Raw genomic sequence first — 21,743 nt, 5'->3', positions numbered from 1 at the left:
GAGACGACGAGATTGCTGCAGAAAGAGGGTTTTAACACAATGCAGCCATGCGAGGAAGCGAGAGCATGGGTCTCAAATCCGCCTCCCTGAAAACAGGGAGTCAAGGATACTTATGCAGTAGGGGGCAAGGTGGTCTGAAATGTTGAGATAGGTGATAGGAGGTGAGGAGAGGTGAGGTAACTGATCTGTGCAAGCGTAGTCAGACTTCATGGCTCTTCATAGGATGCATGCTCCCAAAATGGTGGCATTAGCATGATCTGAGGGTGGAATTTTTAGCCTCTTGATGTCAAAAGGTTGCCTTCCTCTGCCCCTCTTTTGGGTCCCTTCGCTACGCCAGGCTGCCATCTGGGGTGGAGTCTCTTTATGATATGGCTCCAGTTCTCTCTGCATATCTGGTCCCTGGGAAGCATGCACCCTTGCCCCCTTCCGCTCCCCCTCCATTGAGAGTGAAAGTGCCACCTTCTCTCTCTCTCTGCTCTGTTGTCTCAGGCCAATCTAGCCATTTTCTCACACATTCTTATGTCCACCTCCCAATGGAGGGGACATAGCTCTCTGATTGATACACTTGAAGAGACAGAGCACACTGATGTTTACCTCCAAAGGAATTCTCCCTCCTCCCCTCTTCAACTCCACTTCTCTGCAGATAGGAGGAGGGTGATGGGCAGAACAGATTTCACATTCTCGTAGCAGGACCTGGGTTTTGTAGGACCTAGTAATGGAATTTGGGGGCTTCAGCATCACCTATCACAAAGATTTCACCCTTGGCAGACTATTCCAAAAGCAGAAGGGAAAGAGCAGTTCCATATTCACATCATTTCATAGATGGTTGGGCTCTGGATAAGTGAAGGGAATGGGAAGAGAATGAGCAGGGCTTGGAGTCTAGAATAAGCCATCCGAGTTTGGGGATTACTGGGGAACATGAGCTTCCCGTGGAGAGTCGTGTATGATGGAACTCTACAGGGAACAAGGATGGAGGTCAGTGGAATAACAACAGGCAACCCAGCCTGCCAGGGGCTCTCCCTGACTTTAGTTGACCGTCCTGCTCCAGTATGTGACCTGGACCCTTGGCACATCCTTCAGACTGAGAGACCTGGTTCCTGCCCACAATGCGTCAATTTGATTAAGGCTTCTGTGTTTGCAAACTTTCTGCCTTTTTGCTGCCTCATCTAAAAGTTTGATCTCAGTCTTACTATCCTTGTGCTTGAAACACTCTAGCAGTAGAGGCAAGAGCCAGGCAAAGGGTGAGCCCCCATGTCCTGCAAAAGCTGCCAGCTGGTGGGCCTAGGGATGGTCCTCGCCCACCCCTCCACCACCCATTGCTCCCAGGGTCCCATGTACACAATTCCTCCAGGGCCAGGCAGCTGCGCCTGAGTCTACTCAGAGTGTTTCCCTCCTGAAACAGGTTGAAGACCAGGGTTCCACGCTCAGCTCTGACATTTTCTACCTACACAGTTTGAGTTGGTCTGAGTTTATCTTTGACTTTCAGCGTCTTCACCTGAAGTGAAGTAACGATCACATCTATCTAGACGTCTCAGACTTGTTGTGAGGAACAATGAGGTGACGTCAATAGAAGCACCTTGAAGCTCCTGTTGCTGCAACCGCTGACCTTTACCCCTGGTCAGTGGATGAAATGGAGAGAATGTCCTCACTCACGCCCTGAGTCGCTGCAGTGAAACACGGGACCGACTCTGCTTCTGAATGGTCAGTGTGCACCTCGTCATCTGTGTTTGACTTTCAAAACTGTGTTCTTACAGAGAACATGGTATCTTCAACAAGGCAGTAATAGACATTTCACGTTATCCCTCTCTTTCCAAGATTGTCTACAAAGGAATGAAGAAAACAAACTTTCAAAAAGGGCGGAGAATCCAAGGTAAAACCTCCTTCCATCTTCTAAAACCTCAAAAAAGTAGTCAAACCAAATCTACAGGAAACAGTAGAGAACTGGTCTAGCTGGTCAGGCGAAGGGCCAGGGGAAAATCCTGGTTTTGAAATATGGTGGACATCTCAGAATATTAGTATTTGGTTTTGTTGGGTTCAGGAGACAGTTTCGAAAACAAAGCAAAAAACGTCATTTGACAGAAATACTGTGCTGGTTGGGGAGCATTTAGTAAACGAGAAATACCAGCAGATCTGTAAGCGGAACAACTCCTGGGCAACCGTAGGAAATCGTGAAGGCGCAGAGAGGCCAGAACTCTGGGGTGGACCCGGACCGCCGGGAGGGACTCAATCAGCGCGGGTGTTTGTTTACACGGCTCCCAGCAGAACCCGCCCTAGGGAGTCCTCTCAGTCCCCAGAGGGAGCGACTCCTCCAGGATTTAGACCCACCCACTTCCAGAAAAGTGCTTGTGATACCGTCTGTCACGTGTACAAAGTGAAATTGTTGACATGAAAACAGAGAATGTGGACCTTGAGGGAGGAGGAGGCCGGTGGGCTCATTTCTTACCCATGGGGGCTTTTAGTCAGATGTGGTCCTCGGGGGAACCCACAGATGTAAACAGTCAGGATTCCTGCCTCCTAGTCAGCAGGGCGAGAAGGAGCAGAGGCCCCTGGCTTGCCCATCGCCCGGACGCTTGCATGAGGCCCTCGGGCTCTCTGGGGAACATTTTGAGACTCAGGGCTCCAGGTGATTATAGCGCCTGTGATTGAACGTCAGCGCTGAACTTCCTGCAAATCAGGGTAACCAGGGAAACACTATGGATTAATTTTTTTCTGCTTTCGATAAAAGAAAACAAAAGGTTTTAACAGGCTCTCTGGAACATTCTAACCTAATCCATATAAGAAGTGCTTTTTGGAATGGCTGAAGAACTGGATGGATGGCATGTGCTCAGATCACCATTTCCTTCAGGTTAAATAACAGCAATGGCTATTTATCCCTTTTTTCCCCTCTTTTACTGCCCAGTATTTACCGCGTCCCCCTCCCCCCTCCCCACCCCCTCCCCACCCCCTTAAGTTAAGGGAATTTATTTCCCACTGCATAAGCCTTGATGGAAAATGTGTCTCTCTACAGAAGCTGAAATAGCCAGGAACTCCATCTCCCAGCCCCCATTGCAGCTAATCCAGGGGCACGTGATCAACGCTCAGCCAATCAGATGCTAGCCATAGAAAGATTAGTTTCCAGGGAAACAGGGCCAGCCAGCTGCGTGGAGGACGTGGTTCTCGTGGCATCCTGGCTCAGCAGCGGTGGGCGTGTCCTTGAGGAACTGGCTGTGGGGTGACTTTGGCTCTGGCTCTGCCCCTAGTTTGGGGGTCACCTTTTCCCACCCAATTTCCAGATTTCCCATCCATTCCCTGAGCTACCCATCATTTTCCCAATAAATTCCTTTCCTGTGTAAATCAGCCAGAATCCATTTCTGTTGCTCTCAACCAGTTAGATTCCCAACCAAAATGGTAGCATATGAGGCTTAGGTCTGCTGTGGGAAATACAAGATAATCCAGTGCAGTTGCATAATCCTTGTATTTGACTGACGAGAATTCAACTATGTGGCTTCACTGGAGAAGAGCATGAGAGAGGAAAGTAAGATTCTTTTATTTGCTCAGTTATCCTCTCCTGTTCGAACTCAACCAAGGCCTCTACTGTCCCAGAATAAGGAGGCCTTAGCTAAAAAGCAGAGACACAAAGAATTAAATCTTAGGTGAGCTTCAGAAGACCCAGGTTTTGCAATTTAAAGACAAGAAGTTTGCGTGGGTGGTTTTGACGTCTATATCCGCTTTTGGCTGTGCTTGCTGACTTTACAACCTAACCACCTCCTAAGATGAGGCTCCGTATAGACAGCAATAGTGAGCCCTCAAGACTCTTAACTGTGCAGGGCTGGCACCCGCACTTCCCCACACACCCCTCCGCAGCTCTGCCCTCCCCACTGTCCTGGGTAACCCAGGGAACTAGAACTGGTTTAGAGGATTGATCCTAAGAAACTCCATTAAGACCAACATCCTGGAGTCAGGCAATCTGACATCTCAAATCCAGTTCCAAAGAGAAAAAATTACAAATATTTTATAGATGACTACTTTGTTCATATCTTCTTCACTCCCAATTCAACCGCTCACACCTGTTTAGAGAGAAAAGAGGAGAAGAGAGAGGGGAAGACAGAGGGGGAGGGGAGGAGAGAGTGAAGGGGAGGGAAAAGGAGAGGTGGGGAGGAAGGAAGAGGTCATCTATTTGAAGCCCCACAGCAGGGCTCCTGTCTTAGTCTGTTCAGGCTACTAACAAAATACCAGAGGCCGGGTGACTTTTAGATGACAGAACTTTATTTCTTACAGTTCTGGAGGCTGGAAGTCCGAAATCAGGTTCCAGAGTGGTCGGGTTCTGGTGAGAGCTCTCTTCTGGGCTGCAGACTGCCGACTTCTCACTGTATCCTCACATGGTGAAAGACAGCGGGGGAGCTCTCGGGGTCCTTTTACAAGGGCACTAATCCCACTCACGGGGCCCCACCCTCATGACTTAATCACCCAAAGGTCCACCTCCTAACACCAGCACCCTGGGGGTTAGAACTTCAACATGCGAACCTGGGGAGGACACACACTTTCAGTCCCCTTCCAGCGCTGGCATCCTGTGCTCACCTACAGCTCCAGCTAGAACCGGAAACATTTTCAATGCACCTGGACACTTGGATTTGAAGATGCCAGTAGCACTTTAAATCTATCCTATCCTCCCCGATTTTAACACCTCTACTTCAAAATTAAATGTTCACATGAATCACATAAAACCTGCATAGTAATGAGGAAAAAGAAGGTTACTAGCTCACTATGCCCCAAAAAAGGTTGAAAAAAACTCCTGACTCAGGAGGTGGCAAACGTAGGCCTGTGAGCCCACGCCTTCTGCTGCCTCAGTAAAGGAAAGTTTGGCGCATAGCCACGCCCATTCATTTACATATCGTCTATGGTCGCTTTTTCACTTTGGCAAAATTTAAAGAATTCACTGTCCAGCCCTTTGCAAAATGATTTGTCAATCCTGGGGCCGGCCAGGTGGTGCAGTGGTTAAGTTCGCATGTTCTGCTTCCGGGGCCTGGGACACAACGGTTCAGATCCCGGGTGCGGACATGGCACCGCTTGGCACGCCATGCTGTGGTAGGCGTCCCACATAGAAAGTAGAGGAAGATGGGCACGGATGTGAGCTCAGGGTCAGTCTTCCTCAGCAAAAAGAGGAGGATTGGCAGCAGATGTTAGCTCAGGGCTACTCTTCCTCAAAAATAAATAAATAAATAAATAAATACATAAATGATTTGTCAATCCTGCCTCAGCTAAAAGGAAAAGCCGAAGGCCCCAAGAACAGGGCCACCCCAAGTGTGATCTGCGACTGTTCCTGGCCTGTGAACTGACACTGAAACTCAGTGTTTAGAATCTTCTACAGCATGTTGACATTGCCAGGACATGCAAGTGTATGACTACTTTTCTTGTAATTTTTCTTATACGTGAGCTGCCACCACATCATGGCCACTGATAGACAAGCAGTGTAGGTCCGCACCGAGGAAGTGAACCCATGCCACCAAAGCAGAGCACAGTGAATTTAAGGCCACCAGGGCTGGCCCTCTCGTAATTAATTTTTATTGTATCCTTAAAAGTATTAGTTCATGAAGGATTAGAAATAACAACAAATTCTAGAAGTCACAAATTTTCTACTAAAAAAACACGAGATAATCTAGTACCCATCATAGTGACTTTGACTCAGGCTCAGTAGATACCAAAATTTAGCCCTAGAGGTTTCAACCATAGCAGATTTTGCCTTCGAGAACAAAATGGAGCCGAAAGTGAAGTCAGTCAGACAGAAAAAGTCAAAGACCCTATGATCTCACTCATAAATAGAAGATGAAAACAACAACAAAACACTTACATATAGAGATTAGGTTGGCAGTTACCAAAGGGGAAGCACGGAGGGAGGAGGGCGGGCTAAAGGGGTGACAGGGCACAGGTGTGTGGTGATGGATTATAACTAGTCTTTGGGTGGTGAACATCATGTAATCTACACAGAAATCAAAATATAATGATGTATACCTGAAATTTATTTAATGTCATAAAGCAATGTTACCTCAATAAAAAATTAATTTAAAAAAAAACGGAGATGAGGGAGGCAGAGCCAGGTTTAAAAATTATTCGTCTCACAAGCTGGGTTCCCAGTGAAGCTTTCTCTACTTCTGTCGCTGTATTAAGACCTCAATATCAGAGATACATTTATTTCTAATTAATGTACAATTGCATACAGAGCACTTTCTTTACATAGATGCTGGGGGAACGAAAACACAGTCCAGGGCCTCTCGAAGCGTTCACTCTGGGTCAAAGAGCTAAGGCGATTATAAAAATGCGAGACAGCGGAGTTTGTGGGAGGCTGCTGTGAAGAGACTGCTGTGGGGCTGGTACGGGAACTCATGTATTCATGAGTGCCACTCAAATATATCCATCTCCCTTCTGTTAAAGGCCTTTCAACCTAACAGACTAATGCAATTCGCTGAGACCTTTAAGGGAAGGTGACTGTGTGCAGGAATGCCATCAGGAAAGCCAGGCTGAGATGCAACTGCCGGGCAGCTCACTCCCTTTACAAGGGGCTGAGTCCACACGCCAGTGGGTCAACCTGTAGTCGGTGGGGGGAGATTCTTAGACCTAAATGCTCATGTGGGAAATAACGGCTGAAAATCAATGAGCAATTATTAAAAGAATAGCAAACTAAGTAGGAGGAAAGAGTATCATATATAGTTATCCAGAAAGTTGGGAAACCACCAACTTAAACAGTATGTTAGTTCTATTTCAAGAAATATGCTCAATGCATTTTCACATAAAGTAACTCAAAATTAAGACAATGGATCCGATTGTTAATCTGAAAAAAGTAAATATACTATTTCCCTTGTGTGTTTCCAGACTTTTTAAATCCTCTATAGTTGAATTGTCTAATAGTCGTCACTAGGCACATGTGGCTATTTAAAGTAATTATTGGAGAGTGAAGAAATGGAATACTATCCTCATAGCAGAAAGTTCTATTGGACAGCACTGCTTTATAATGTGGTTTGTCTTTTTTTTTCAGATTACTAGTTGGACTCAATAAATTTAGACGTAGTTTACCTGAAAAGGTATTTGGCAATTGAACAAAAACATACTGATCATGTAATTTGAAAATATAATACACTCTTTAAAAATAAGTTTGTCTAGGTTTCCCAACGTTTTGAACACCATCTAAATATATAATTAACTTTTTAAAGGCTGATTTTTTTAATCAAGAAATACCTGCACATAATTTAAGGAATCAAATTACTCAACAAGACATAGTAAGAAAAATAGACATTAATTTGCCCCCATCACACCCCATCTCCCACGTCTTAGAAGCACTCTCCCCCTTTCCATGGTTTAACGTGTGTCTCCCTGTCTCTAAGGGAGATGCTCACGCTGCTGCTGCTTATGTTTTCAGGCTGGGCGTCTACCTACTCACTTTCCACTAACAGAAGATGAGCATTTCTTCTCCAAACGCTTCCTACCGCTGCCCCTGCACACTTCCCATCTCCTCATCTTTCCAACAAATCCATTTTGTTTTATAAAAATTCAGTGCTGTAATTATGACCATGTAAATGATAGTCACAGCTGAGCTATACAGAACATTGTCTTATTTGTCTGTGCACAAGTACAAAAGCTTGATGAATTTTCACAAAGCGAGCACACGATGCAACCAGCCCCCAACTCTAGAAACAGGACAGTAAGACAGAAGCACCCAACCGCCTTCATGATCCTCCCAAGTCATCTCTGTCCTCAGGAACCATTCAGACCTTTTTTTGCTATAGTTTTGCCTGTTCTTAAAATTTATACAGAATCACACAGTATGTACTCTTTCTTGTCTGGTTTCTTTTGCTGTTCTTTTTCTAGCTTGAGATCAAAGTTTACATTATTGATCTTACCTAATAAATGTATTTAAAGCTATAAATCTTTTGAGGGAAGCATTAGCTGCATCCCTTTAATTTTTACATGTTGCATGTTGTTCACTTCAACATAGCTTTCCATTGTGATATTTTTGCATTTTTAAAAATATTAATTTTTCTCCATGATGTTGTGATCAACGTGTTCTTCATACCAATCCTTGGAAATCTGTTGAGACATCTTCTGTGTCCTGGACAATAGCTGCAGTGGAGGTCACCACCTGGTTAGTTTATGATAATGCAGTCACTCTACAAGATCCATCAAATTTCTGTCTGGTCTGAATAGATATGCTGGGTGGCTTTACCCTGAATCTTTCAGGATTTCTGACGATGGCTCTCTGCAATTTCCCGAGATGTCGCATTGATTTGGTTTACTGTTCTGGCTTCTACTTAGCCCTCGTTACGATCAGGGAACCAAAGTGGGGATTCTGTCAGTTCTCAAGTATGTCTGTTCTAAATACACTCAGGACCAGGGGAAATTAGCACAGGGGAGGTCCACGGACGAACTGAGCCGCCTGGACACAAGCTGGGGCTCAGACTCCATGTATGACCTGACCCAGAAGGAAGTCAACTGTCAAAGAAACATCGAGTCACAGCCACATCACAAAGAGTACAGAAGGTGACTTTGCAATGACAGGCAATAGGCACATGGCAGCACATTCATAGCCTTCGTCAGATCTGAGTTCACCAATTCTGTGTCTGAACCGTACTTAACCCGTCCATTGAGATTTTAATTTCAATCATTTTTTCACCATAAATTTTGACAATTCTTAAATCTGCCAATTTTTACAGAACTTTATTTTACCACTTTCGATACTCTTTTATTTCTTTGCACATATTAAACCGTCATTTCAGATTCTGTATCTGATAATCCCTAAATCTGTCATCTTCCTAGGGCTTATTCTATAATTTTTCTTTTACTCTTGCTTACAATCGCATCTCTTTTTACAGCGTGGACTTATCTCCCAGCTCCGTCTCTGAAGGTCAGATTGGATCTCCTCTATCAGCCTCACATCCATTTTCCAGGTAAGAGGGAACAGGAACAGACTGGCACTTTCACGAGGAAAGCGAAACCATCCTCATAAATCCCAAGTGGACTTTGCTTTCATCTCCCTGGTCAGAACCGTGTCACATGCCAGCCCTGACTGCAGGCTTTTAGGCCTCCGTGGCTGAGAGCACTGGAGATGAGGGTTGAAAGAGCAACTGTGCGTTCCTGCTTACAGCAGAGACAGGCCAGAGTGCCAGGTCACTGCCATGGGGTTGGTGGCACAAGTCATGAAGGTTACAGAGCCCTGTTAGGAGCAGGAGTCATGGAAGGGAACTCAGACCCACTTACACTCCTCTGGCTCTTCTAACTCCAAAATGGCATGAGGACCCTCACTCTCAGAGAGTGGACTTTTCAGAGTACTGTCGCCTGTGAATGCTCTCCAAATAAACCTGTCACTGCGCCACAAGCATAAAAAACAGGGCCCCTTACAGCAAAGGCCTTTGGCTGCACAACCACCACCACAAGCCAGGTTGTCCCTACAGCTGCCACCTATGACCTGCTAATAAGGCCTCTAACGCACCTGGAAGGAAGCATCAGCCAACAAATTAGGGACTTATCCAAACAAGGCAAAGATTCCAGCTGACCCAGGGAGACAGGAAACACCGCTTAGTCAAGACTGACTTCAAGGCCTGAAAGCAGTCAGACTAATCAAAAACGGTACTATTGCAATTTCTTATAATGCATAAATACTAAATATAAACTTCAAAAAATGTAGACATTATTCATTCCTAAAACACATACCATATGATTCACAAGGGATGGCTATTTAGCAAAGTGTAAGGTGGCAACATCACAGAACTTTCACAAACTTAATGAGGACACAATTAGCAGCAGGCTATTGGAACACACGCACATCTGTTTCTACACTTTCCATGCTTGTTTTTAACTGTTTCATAAGGTCACTGATAATTGAGGATTCTTTCAAGTCAAGTGGAAGATTTTTAACATTAAACTACATGTTCTAAGTTTGTTTGTTTTGCTGAGGAAGATTCGCCCTGAGCTATCATCTGTGCCAATCTTCCTCCACTTTATATGTTGGTGACTGCCACAGCATGGCCGACGAGTGGTGAAGGTCCACGCCTGGGATACAAGCCGATGAACCCAGGCTGCCAGAGCAGAGAGCATGGAACTTAAGCACTACGCCATGGGGTCAGCCCCCATTTTCTAAGAGTTTTTATAAAGAAGAAATGAAAAGGACATATACTACATTTTTGCCATAAATTCATACACCAAAAAGTAAAACACAGTCCACATGAATTTATCCATGCTTTCTCCTTCTCCAACATGAGCTTTAGATGTTTTTCTAGATAATTCATAAATATTTTTGTTAAAATCTATTCTCTAATTCATTTATGCAGGTTAGGGAAAATTATTTATAATGAGTTTATCTTTAAAATTACCTCCTATATATTTCTGCCCCCATATCCCATCACAAAATCTGGTGCTAAAGTAAACAATAATGCAATGTACTGTTTCAGGGCGCCCAAACAATCTGTAATTTTAATTTCCTAAATATCCAAAGATTCCAACTTTCTTCCAATATAAACAAAAGTCTCAAGCGGCAAAAAATCAATTCTTAGTAGTTAGTAATGGAGGAAAAAATGCATAGTATGAAGGTTATCTAACTAAAACTTTATTGTTTATGCCTTTCCCCCAAGATGCAAGCACTCTTTAGCATTAAATTATATTGTGCGCATACAAATTTACATTTGCTCAGGAACGTATGATCACATTAAAAATAAATAACTTTCTGTTTCATAGTTTAAGTGGCTCTTAAATAGTTTTCCTGGGAGAAAACAAGTATTTTGTTCTTTAAGAAACTGGTATATATAAATTAACTGTTACACATTCTTTTAAACTTTGAAAAAACCTAAATATGAAGTTTTTTCCTAAAATGTAATACAGTTATGCACTTAATCATTGTCCATATAGTGAAGGGATGGAATGGTAGACACAGATGCAGTCTTCTCTAAGTGAACAGTTGTGGGATAAACTAAATGGAAAAAAACTGAGACTGACAATTGTTTAAAGGAAAAAAAGAACCAAAGTCAAGAAAAATGTTGAAGACAAACATCTATCTTAAAAATAGAGAAGTGTTATACAACACAGGACCTAGAGATTCAGAAAACACTCATTTTACTGTTTTAAAAGACAAACAAAAAAAAAAAGATAGGCAGAGGGAGTCTAGACCAATTAGTCCGAAGCAGCTGTAACAAAAATGGAACACAGTACAATGATCTGACCCCATCAAGGAAATGACTGATTACAATGAAATTTCACAAGTCTTCATGTCTAATAATACATTAATGTACAAAATATCACAAATACAAAGTCTTGATTTTCCCCCTGAGGTTTGTCATAAACTATCAAACCTCTGTTTAATCCACTGACTTTTATCACCTTCTCTGTTGAGCGGCACATGCTATACAAGTACAGACATGCGACTATTTTACCATGAGAGCTGTCCTTCTCATCTCCAACTAGTGACTTCCCTTTTTACCCACACTTATATACATTTCATCTCCATTATAAGATACTGAAGACCTTTCCAGTGGTAGATTTTAATCTATATATCACATTAAAAAGAATCTTGATTTTTACAACGAATCTTTTTAGTACTGTAGCATGATGGGTTTAACTGAACAGCTGAAGCGTAACTACACTGTACTGTTTAAACTAATTCACAGCTGTAGGAAAAGGTTTGATTTTTAAAATAGAACCAAGATTAGATTGCACAGTTATGAGCAGTAAAATACAAGAAAACAGTGAATGAATAAATAAGATAATTTTTCATCAGTGGCCATTCATTGTTTTGCTTTTAGCAACCTGGAAGAAACTGTCTTCTTTGAGTTTCAAATGTTCTGGTAAATCAAGTCGTTTCTTAGCTTCCTCAATATCACCGTGAATGGCTGAAATAAGTGACTCTGCAGAGAGAACACACCAGGACAAGATGATCAGAAACTGCCGCTGGACTTTCCACCACTCCCGTGCGCAGCCTCCTGCAGACTCCGAGGCTGGCAGCATCTCTAGCACGGGGTAGATGCCCTGTAAATGCCTGTCCCATCCCTTCTTCCAGACTCAAGTAGAAGTCAATGGTATACAAAAGATGGCCTTATTCCTCTTGCAATTTCTTGGAGAAAGGCATCAGCAAAAAGGTACATCGCAAATACTAGATGGAAGAAACAAATATTCACTATCAATTCTCTTCAGTATTTACACCTGTGAAAGAAACTCTACAACAGAATTAACACTATCACACTACACTAAGATACTCGATACCATTCACTTCAAATGTTCTGATTTACTGTTTCTTACACGTCAAGCATTGCAAAGCACCCATTATTCATCACAGTATTCTTACTTGTTCCTTAAAATATGAAAAGGAAATAAAGATGTCATTAACTTCATATTGTTAGGGAGAGGCAGCCAGCCTGTTGGGTTTGAATCCAGGCTCCATCACTTACTATGTGACCCTGGGCAAACTACTTAACCTCTCTGTGCCAAATTCCTCTACTGTGAAATGGGCAGAATAATTCCTCATACGGTGGTTGCGAGGATGAAATGAGTTAATTCACGTAAGGCACTTAAAACTGTGCCTGGCACATATCAAGTGTGCAAATATCATCTGTCCTGCCATGGTTACTACTAGTAGAAGCAGTAGAAGGAGCTGCGCTAATATTTAGAAGATCTAAATAAGACCTTACCTAAAGAATCGAAGTTCCTTTCTGGTCTGAGGTAGCCAACGATGGCCACGTTGAGGATTTCCCCATAGAAGTCCTCTTTGAAGGTGTGCATGATATGAGTTTCCTACAGTCAAGAAATGTTAAAAAGATTACCATCAGATTACAGAGTACTGAAATTTGAAATGTATCTTCATGTTTATGGTGGGGTAATCTAAATGAAACAATCAATGCTCATTAAATTTTTACAGACAGTTTAAAATCTAAGGGCAGTTTTTCCTGCATTTTTCTACGGCTCCTGTTCCTGCCCCTGAATTTACACGTAAACATTATAACTGAGTAAGGCAGATGTTATACCACAAATCTGATATGATTTGACGTTTATAGAAAAAGCTGACATGCACCGAAGTAATTAAGAGTCTTATCAAGGTGAAAAAACTGAGCAAAGACATCAAGGAGGGAACGAGCAAAGTATTAAGAGAAGTTACTACTGAAAGAACTAGTTCTGAGGTGAATCAGGATCCACGTCTCTGACACACACCACGTTACAGAACCCTGAGGGTCAGGCAGAGCTGGAGGCTGACGTGGGGGCAGAAGAGTCAACGCAGGTTCCTGACACGGGGATGACGTGACAAACGGGCACAGGACGCGCTGAAGCAAAACGGTGCAGGAGGGAGGAGTGCTCTGGGCTCTGAATTTTCATAGACTCCTATAAAGGACAAACCTGAGTCCAAAAGGCAGAAAATCAATGAAGAGAGCAAACAAATACAGAAGATGTTGAGGCTGGACTAGGATGTGGCCCTGGAAATGGAGACGTTTAGACAATTTAGAAACATGTACCCTGAGACCAGAAGTATATTCTCATGTGTGACTTAGAAAATCGAATCTAGGAAGTGATCCTTAAACCTGAAGCGTCTATTACAAATCAGCTAAGAGTGCAGCTAGATGGTTCAGAGTAATAAAACCAATACAGAGATAATAGGAGCAACTTACACCTAATGAGAAATCAAATATGAAAATCTGCACTCAGTAATTGTTTATTCTTTCTTACCTAACATAGCAAGTTCCCCATGTATACTTAAAATGATTCAGACCAAAAAAAGGAAGGAAATATTAAGCAAGACTTTTAAATTGAGTTTTATTTTCTCCTTTAAAAAAAGAAAATAATCTAGTCTCTCATAACCTTTTTGGTTTGTTGTGGGGAGGATCACGGTCCTCTGAGGTCATTAAAATGGGCTCTCTCAAGTGTCCCTATGTAGAACTTTGCACACAACTTAATGGGATTTATGGATTTAATGAAGCCCATTGGAAAAAAAGAACCCTGATTTAAACAATTTTAAAAAAGAAAATATGGATATTAGAAACAGGACTTTTCTTTATAGTATGGCTCTTATTAGAGCTTCAGCTTGGTTAGATTACCAAATCTAAAATTACGTATAGAAGAGTGGAAGTTATATACGAGGCTAAACTGAAAGCATCTAAGAGAAGCAGGACAGCACTGCAGTTAAGAGCTGAGCTAAGAATCAAGTATGGGTCCACACTTGGCTAACGGCACACCCACCCTTGCTGGGGCTCAGTTTTCTCAGCTGTAACTGAGGGGTTTCAGTCAGAAGACACAAGGTGCCCCATGGTTTTGTAGCGCAAACCAATATATTTGACTTGCATTCTTTCTTTTCAGTAAAATTTTGACTAATAAAAAGGAAACCAAGATATGTAAGACCTCAACACTGATCATTACAAACATTATTGAGAGAAAAAGTATGATGTCCACCCTCCCCAAACTGATCCACAGATTCAATGCTATCCCAATCAAAATCCTAGCAGGTTTTTTTTTTTAAATGATGGAAACTGACACGATCCTAAAATTTATGTGAAAAGGTGAAAGGCCAAAATCATCCAAGAAAATCTTGAAAACAAAATTGGAAGACTTACACAATCAGATGTCAAGACTATTAAAGCTACGGAAAGTATGACAGTGTGGTATTGGCCCGAGGATACACGAGGAGACTGAGTATGTATGAGTGTATTTTGGACTCACACATACAGTCCCTTGATTTATGACCAAGGTGACATGGCAGTGCTGTCAGGAAAGGACCATATTTTCAGGAAACGAGTTGGGTCAATATCCGTATGGAAAAAAATTAATTTTGACCTCTATCTCACACCATGCTCAAAAAGCAATTTGATGTGAAAACTAAGACAAACTTTTAGAAGAAAACACAGATGACTATCTCCATGACTTTGGAGTAGGCGAAGGTTTCCTAAATGGAATATAAAAAGCACTAACTAAGCATAAAAGAAAAACGATGAATTGGATTAAAATATTCTTCAAATGACATCATTCCATTAAGTGGAGGGTGGGGGAGGAAGCAACACAGTGGGAGAAGATATTTGCAATACATAGTTTCCACAAGGAAAGTAGATCTAGACTATATTAAGAACTTCCTTAAGGTAGTAAGACAGCCAACGGAATTTTTAAAAAGGGAAAAAGACCTGAACAGGCACATCATCGATTCTGTTATTGATAAAGAAAAGGAAAAGGAAAAAGAAAAACTCTGAAAAGTACAGACCTCCTACCAATGGAAAACTGAGTTTCTCCTAACCATGGAAGGACTTCCAAGGGATTCCATGACTAGATCTATAGTAACAGTTCTGTTATCTGAGTAGCTAATATGGAAAAATTAGTCATGGGCCAGTGGCCTCCCCTCCCCTTCATTTCCTCCCTCATTCTACGGAAAAACATTTTGTGTTTCTTCACCAATTCTTTCCCTTATCTACTCCAACAAATAATTTTCACATGCTTAATACTCAAAAATAAGAGAAATAGAGCACAATGTTAAGTCATCTGGGCCATTTCTATTGCTTATACAGCACTCAGCCGTGTGGTTTTCCAATTGTGACACACTTCTCTTTTATAAACTCTTCAAAGGGGATGAAATTTAGATCACTATAACTGTTTTTGCCAAACACTTGAACTGATCAGCCATATCCAGCAGATTAAGCCCTTAAGCTGTGTGGGTCCTGTAAAAAGAGCAGAAGAACATACCCTCAAAGTGGTTTAAAAGAGGAAAAAGCATCACCTTGCAATTTTATCAGAAAACATCATTCACACAGTAAGCAGTTCTATCTTAACAGGGTGACCAAGTAATCAAAGGGTGAATCAACTACATGAACCGTGGTAGGCTCAATTTTATAAAACGTGATCTTAAATACGTCACTTTTATCTCCAGTAAAAGTAAATACATGGGCAGTTATAAAAAAAAATTAATATTATTGTAATTTATTAATAGTGTTGTCATTTGGTTTATAACTCCATTTTTATTTTCTATGTGATTTCAAAGATAAATGCACAAAAATTATTAATCTGTTATTGGGCAAACAATATATAAAGGTGAAATTTGTGAGTTTTTGTAGACTATTAAAGTTAAGTTGGTGTAAATTCAAATTAGATTTTTATAAGGTTAGGATGTTAAAGACAATCTTCACCATAACCACAAAGAAAATATCTAAAGAAAGTAACACAAAAGGAAATGAGAAGGGAATCAAAATATGTCACTACAAAAAAAAAATCAACTAAACACAAAAGGCAGTTATGGTCGAAATGATTAACAAAAAGGTTATAAGGCATATAGAAAACAAACAGCAAAATAGAGAAGTCTCTCCCTATCCCCAAATGTAAATTAAATTTACATTTAATTTAAATGTAAATGGATTAAAACTCTCCAACCAAAAAAGGCAGAGATTAGCAGAATGGATTAAAACCAACCATCCCCCAACTATACCCCTTTATAAGACACTCACTTTAGATCCAAAGACACAAATAGATGGAAAATGAAAGGATGGAAAAAGTTATTCCATTCAAATAGTAACTAAATACTTCACTTTTAAATCCTTCAAGTATACTGCCAGAAATTCTAGTATTTAGGTATGTTGTCATTACCACTGGAGAGTTCTAGTGCATCTAATACTGCAGATTACCCTAAATCATCATCCTATTTTCAGTTACAGAGCTCAATACAAGTCTTACCATGGACTTCTTTGTATTCTTGTAGTATGGGTTCCATCCTATGCTCACCACCATCTTGTGGACGTCTCCACTTCCCACACTGGCCCAACCATAATAAATGCCAGTGGAGAGATCAGCTGGAAGATTATCTACTACTTGTTCAGGAAAGTTAGCTAAACAACAAAAGTAAATATTTTGAGTGTTAAGTTTTATATTAAATATTTCTAAAAATCGCAAGCAAGGCTAGTCTAAATCATTACACTCACAAAATTCCTAGGATCTTTCCTATGATTATCAACCCCATCACTCCATATTCTGGCTTGGACTTTTCTCCTCTGCATGTGGATAGGCCAAGAATAAGGTATCAGATCACAGTAAATGCGGAAAGCTCTCCAAAAAAACCATACACTCTCGAGTAGGAGAAGAAAACAGGTACCCAAGCTGGGTTTTTTAGACCTAGTCTTTCTTAAGGAGATTCAGAATCTCTAGAAAAGATTCTTATTTTCGAAATACACAATATGTAGGCCCCAAGCTACAAAGCCTAGGGGCAGCCCTGGGGTGTATTTTTAACGATGAATTATGCATACCGTCAGGTCCTGACTATTAAAACTAATGTAGACAAAACAAAAAAGATGTGGTTCTCATTCAACTGCCAGTAACAGACTTAAAAGAAAACCTTACAGGGGGCTTGAGAATTTGGCCAATGTGCTCCACATTACATTTTCTAATGGACAAAGCGCGTGCCAGGCTTGGCAGGTCCATCATGGCTAGATAGGGAGACCGGGAAGGCGGACCCCGAAGCTCAGCTTGGGCTTCCGCCCTCATCACCCCTCAAGCTCGGTCCCTGATGGGCTTGGAGCCACCGACAAGCACGAGCTCCCTCAGCCCGATCGAAGGTCCTCCGCCTCCACATCGGGGACGGAGCGGAGGGGTCACCCTGCCCGCAGCTCCACAACCTGGCCCCGAGCCCCCGCTGACGTCCCCGCTCCCACGTGACCCGGTCCGGGGTGGGGGACCTCCGCGCCCCCTGCGCTCACCTGTGGGGATGCCCAACTGCTTGGAGCCGCGCCCGAAGCCCCGCACCACCTCGCCGCGGCAGAAGTACGGCAGGTGCCTCATGACCCCGTCCGCCCTGGGCGCGGGGAGTCCGATCCGCGCGTCCTGAGGGGCAGCCGTGGAGGTGATGCCCGCACCGCCTGGACCAGCCGGGGGACACGGGCGGGAGCTCGGGCGACCGGGCGGGCGGGTGCACAACGGGCCGGGCGGCGCCGACGACAAGCCCGAGCGAGTCTGTCCCGCCGCTGAACCGATACAAGCTGCCGGGCGGTTCGGAGACTGCGTCTGTGCCCTGAGCGCCGCGGCGCCGGCAGAAGGCCGCGCCCTGCGGGCGGAGCGCAGCGGGTCAGCGGGGGGGGAGGAGCCCAGCTCGCAGAGCGACGCGAGTCTGCGCACGCTTCTGCGGCCTAACGACCTGCGCCCGTTCGGCTTCCGTAGCCCCGCCCCTCTGCAGCCCCGCCCCCCGCCCCTGCCCCGGAGCCGCTGGCCCGCCGCTCCTGGAGTACCTCTTGGCCCCAGGCGTGGGCAGTGGGGCGGCAGCCCGTTTTTCAGCTGAGGGAGTGTGACAGCACCGTTCTCGGATAGTCCTAAGTGTTTCTGTTCCCTTCCTCCACTTCATTAGGCTCCTGACGCCAAAGAGAGCCGTACTTTAACCTCGGCAACCGCTGGGTTCATCGTCATTCGTCACTCGTTCTCTCCTTAACCATTTCCTAAAGCTCCAGAAGCTCAGAGATCACCTCTTCAAAGAGGCCTTTCCCGACTACCTACGGAAGTGCCCTCCCCTCCCCCAGAGCCCTTGAGCAGGTATGGAGTTATAGCAGACTGTAAACTCCAGGGGAGCGGGTCCTGGTCTGTAACTCTGCAGCCCCGGGGACGAGTGGAAGTTACAGGGATGCAGTTTTCTTGGAGGAGGGATGCGGCTGCCCTCCTGTCCTCCCTCTGGCGGGTGCCTCCTTGAGAACTTAATAAACCTGATGAAAAGCTTCATCTCTATGGCGGTGGAAATTCGTGGGTCTTCTGACCGTTGGAACTGTAAACGTTACCCAGGGAAGTAGCTCAAGGGTCCCTCACAAGCCGTACATTGCTCAGTCGCGAGGTGCATCCTCTAGTCGTGTTCTGGAGAAAGGTTTCATTGTTTCCTTACCTTTCTCTATAAATGTGTGTGAAATTCTATCCAGACTTTGCAGTCACTTTCCTTCTACCTTGGATGTACGTAACTCTGCTAAGTCTCGCCCAGTGTTAAAATTATTTGCTCTGTATATTGGTTCTGGAGGGATCTTTGTTGGCCAGACTTTTATTTCCCTAACACTAGCATAATGCGTGGTTCACAGCAAGTGTGTGCCAAGCACCACGGAAGGTGCTGGCGGAACAAAGGTGACTCAGACAAGGTCTTGGTCCTCGAAGACTCAGGCTACTGGGGAGACAACTGGTCAGCCTGATCCCAGTGCTACGCTGTAAATACGCCCACAGGAGTCCTGACAAAGTGTTTGGAAGGCTGCAGAGGGAGCTGTCTTCCCAAGAAGGCGTTTTGTATAGTTAATGGTCGAGAGCACGGGCGCTAGAACTAGATAAGCTAGAGTTTGAATATAGGCCTTGCCTCATTTAATTGCTGGGTGACCTTGGGCAAAGACCCCTGTCAGAATCTCAGTGTCCTTATCAACTAAATGGGAATATTAATAATGTTGTGGGGCTTAAATGAGATAATATATGTAAAGCACTTAATGAATTGCCTGCCCTGTCATCTTCAATGATACACCAAGTAAGAAAAGCCTGGAGGCAAGAGGCCAGTAAAGGAGCCCTGGGTCTAGTCCTCCATGCCCCAGGTTCCCAGGAGGTATGAGAATTAAATGAGATAAAATAATTAACTGAGTCATGGGAGATAAGTGAGGGGGTGGCTTTAAGAATTAAATGAGCTAATACTAAGTGTTATACCCACTATCTCATGTAATCCTCATATCAGCTTTGGAGAAAAGCATTAACCCCAATTTATGAAGAAGGAAAGGGAGATTTGGAGACTTTGTAGGATGGAGAAGCCAGGCTCCAATTTTTTGTAACTGCATTGCCATGTCAAGTACGGGGCATAATTACTGTGTAATGGCTGTAGGCTATGGAAGGCAGAAGCTTGACCATCTTCACTGCTGCTCAGTAGCCTTTGATGGCTGCCCTGTCACTGGAGAATAAAATAGCCCTCCAAGGGTCCCCTTCAATCTTCCATTTCAGATTTCATCTTTAAGGACTCCCTTCAAGTGCTTTATCCATTAGTCAAATCAGAGCCTGCACCTCACTTCAGCAGCCACAGAATGTGCCTGAAACAACTCAGGTGATTGTTCTGGAGCCTATAGGATGTATTATTTTTCCTACTCATTTGACTACAAAAATATGCTACCCAGCATCCTCAGTTACCATTTTATATGTAAATCAGAGCTTAGAGTGGGTGTGTGGGTGTCTTTATCAAGCTTAGTGGTTTTAACCAAGGAAGTATTCAAAATATGCTTTTTATTTCCGTCTCCGAACTGCACTGGCGACATCCCTTCCTCTGCAGGTGGCCAAAGAGCCAACTTCTTTGGTGTCAGGTTGTCTCTGCAGGAAGAAAGGTCACCTACTAGAATCTCCAGGAGGGAGCAGGACTGGGGAGACTTGTGAAGGAAAGAGAAAGGGCCCACCCTAAATACACAATAAAAAAAAGAATCTAAATAACTCTTAAAACTCAACAATAAGAAAACAATAAACCCAATTAAAATATGGGCAAAAGATCTGAATAGACTCCTCACCGAAGAATATAGAAGATGGCAAATATACATATGAAAAAATGGTCAACATCCTGTGTCATCAGGAAATGACAAATTAAAACAACAACGAGATACCACCACACACCTGTTACAATGGCTGAAATCCAAAATACTGACCATACTAAATGCCAATGAGGATGTGGAGTTAAAGGAACTCTCATTCTTTGCTGGTGGCAATGCAAAATGGTACAGGAGCTTTGGAAGACAGTTTGGCAGTTACTTACAAAGCTGAACATACTCTTACCATGTGATCCAGCAATTTTGGTGTTTACCCAAATGAGCTGAAAACTTATGTCCACGCAAAAACCTGCACACTTATGTTTATGGCAGCTTTGTTTATAATTGCCAAAACTTGGAAACAACCAAGATGTGCTTCAGTAGCTGAATGGATAAACTGAAGTTCATCCATATAATGCAGTGTTATTCAGCAATAAAAAATGAGCTATCAAGCCATGAAAAGACATGGAGGAACCTTAAATGCGTGTTGCTAAGTGAAAGAAGCCCATCTGAAAAGGCTACATACTACATGATTCTAATTATATGTCATTCTGGAAAAGGCAAGACTACGGAGAAAGTAAAAAGATCAGTGGCTGCAGGGGTTGGGGAGGTGAGGGGGTGCTGGGGGAGGAATAGGTGAAGCACAGGGGTTTTTAGAGCAGTGAAACTATTCTGTATAATACTGGGGAGCAGGGGCCAGGCCCCTGGTGCAGTGGTTAAGTTTGCGTGCTCTGCTTCCGCAGCCCAGGATTTCGCTGGTTCACATCCTGAGCATGGACATGGCACCGCTCATCAAGCCATGCTGAGGCGGCGTCCCACATGCCACAACTAGAAGGATCCACAACTGAAAATACACAACTATGTACCCAGGGGGCTTTAGGAGAAAAAGGAAAAAGAAAATCTTTTAAAAATAAATAAATAAAATAAAATAAATAAATAACAAATACTGAGTAGGGGAGGAAGAAATATCCCTCTACCATTCTAGGTCCTTCTGGCTGGTCTAAGAATTAAATTGTCTTGAGACACAATAACAGGAGAAAATCAACTAAGTTTAATGACATGTATACATGGGAGAAACCCAGGGAAATCTGAGTAACTTGCTAAATGGCCAAAACCAGCACCTGCACTATCATCTTTAGCTGAAGACAAAGGAGGATGGTGGGGGTAGTAGTTTGGGTCTTCCATGGGGAGGAAGGGAATTCTCATGGAGATGGAAAAGCAAGTGTTTGGTAAATGTTTGCCCTGCCTTGTGAAGACAATGAGATATGGAGAGGACTT

At 43.2% G+C, this 21,743-nt stretch overlaps 1 protein-coding gene across 4 annotated transcripts; it reads right to left on the bottom strand.

The window, feature by feature from the left end:
- Positions 1 to 10,548: 10,548 nt before the first annotated feature.
- RFK (riboflavin kinase) lies at positions 10,549 to 18,107 on the bottom strand. 4 transcript variants are annotated; one of them, XM_070495553.1, is made up of 5 exons: positions 17,661 to 18,063; positions 16,645 to 16,796; positions 13,342 to 13,418; positions 12,642 to 12,744; positions 10,549 to 12,106 (listed from the first exon to the last, which is right to left on the bottom strand). In XM_070495553.1, the coding sequence occupies exons 1-4, from the start codon at positions 17,740 to 17,742 to the stop codon at positions 12,642 to 12,644; spliced, it is 414 nt and encodes a 137-aa protein (XP_070351654.1). In that variant the 5' UTR covers positions 17,743 to 18,063; the 3' UTR covers positions 10,549 to 12,106. The 4 variants fall into 4 exon arrangements, with proteins under 4 accessions (XP_070351654.1, XP_070351653.1, XP_014691386.2 ...); XM_070495552.1 differs by having other exon boundaries at positions 10,549 to 11,861; positions 17,661 to 18,006; XM_014835900.3 differs by lacking the exon at positions 13,342 to 13,418 and having other exon boundaries at positions 10,549 to 11,861; positions 17,661 to 18,107.
- Positions 18,108 to 21,743: the final 3,636 nt, after the last annotated feature.

Source organism: Equus asinus, chromosome 23 (assembly GCF_041296235.1).
Source record: "Equus asinus isolate D_3611 breed Donkey chromosome 23, EquAss-T2T_v2, whole genome shotgun sequence".
Taxonomy (NCBI): Eukaryota; Metazoa; Chordata; class Mammalia; order Perissodactyla; family Equidae; genus Equus; species Equus asinus.
Note: the sequence above shows the minus strand (reverse complement) of the source record. Positions and strands in the feature narration are given on the sequence as shown.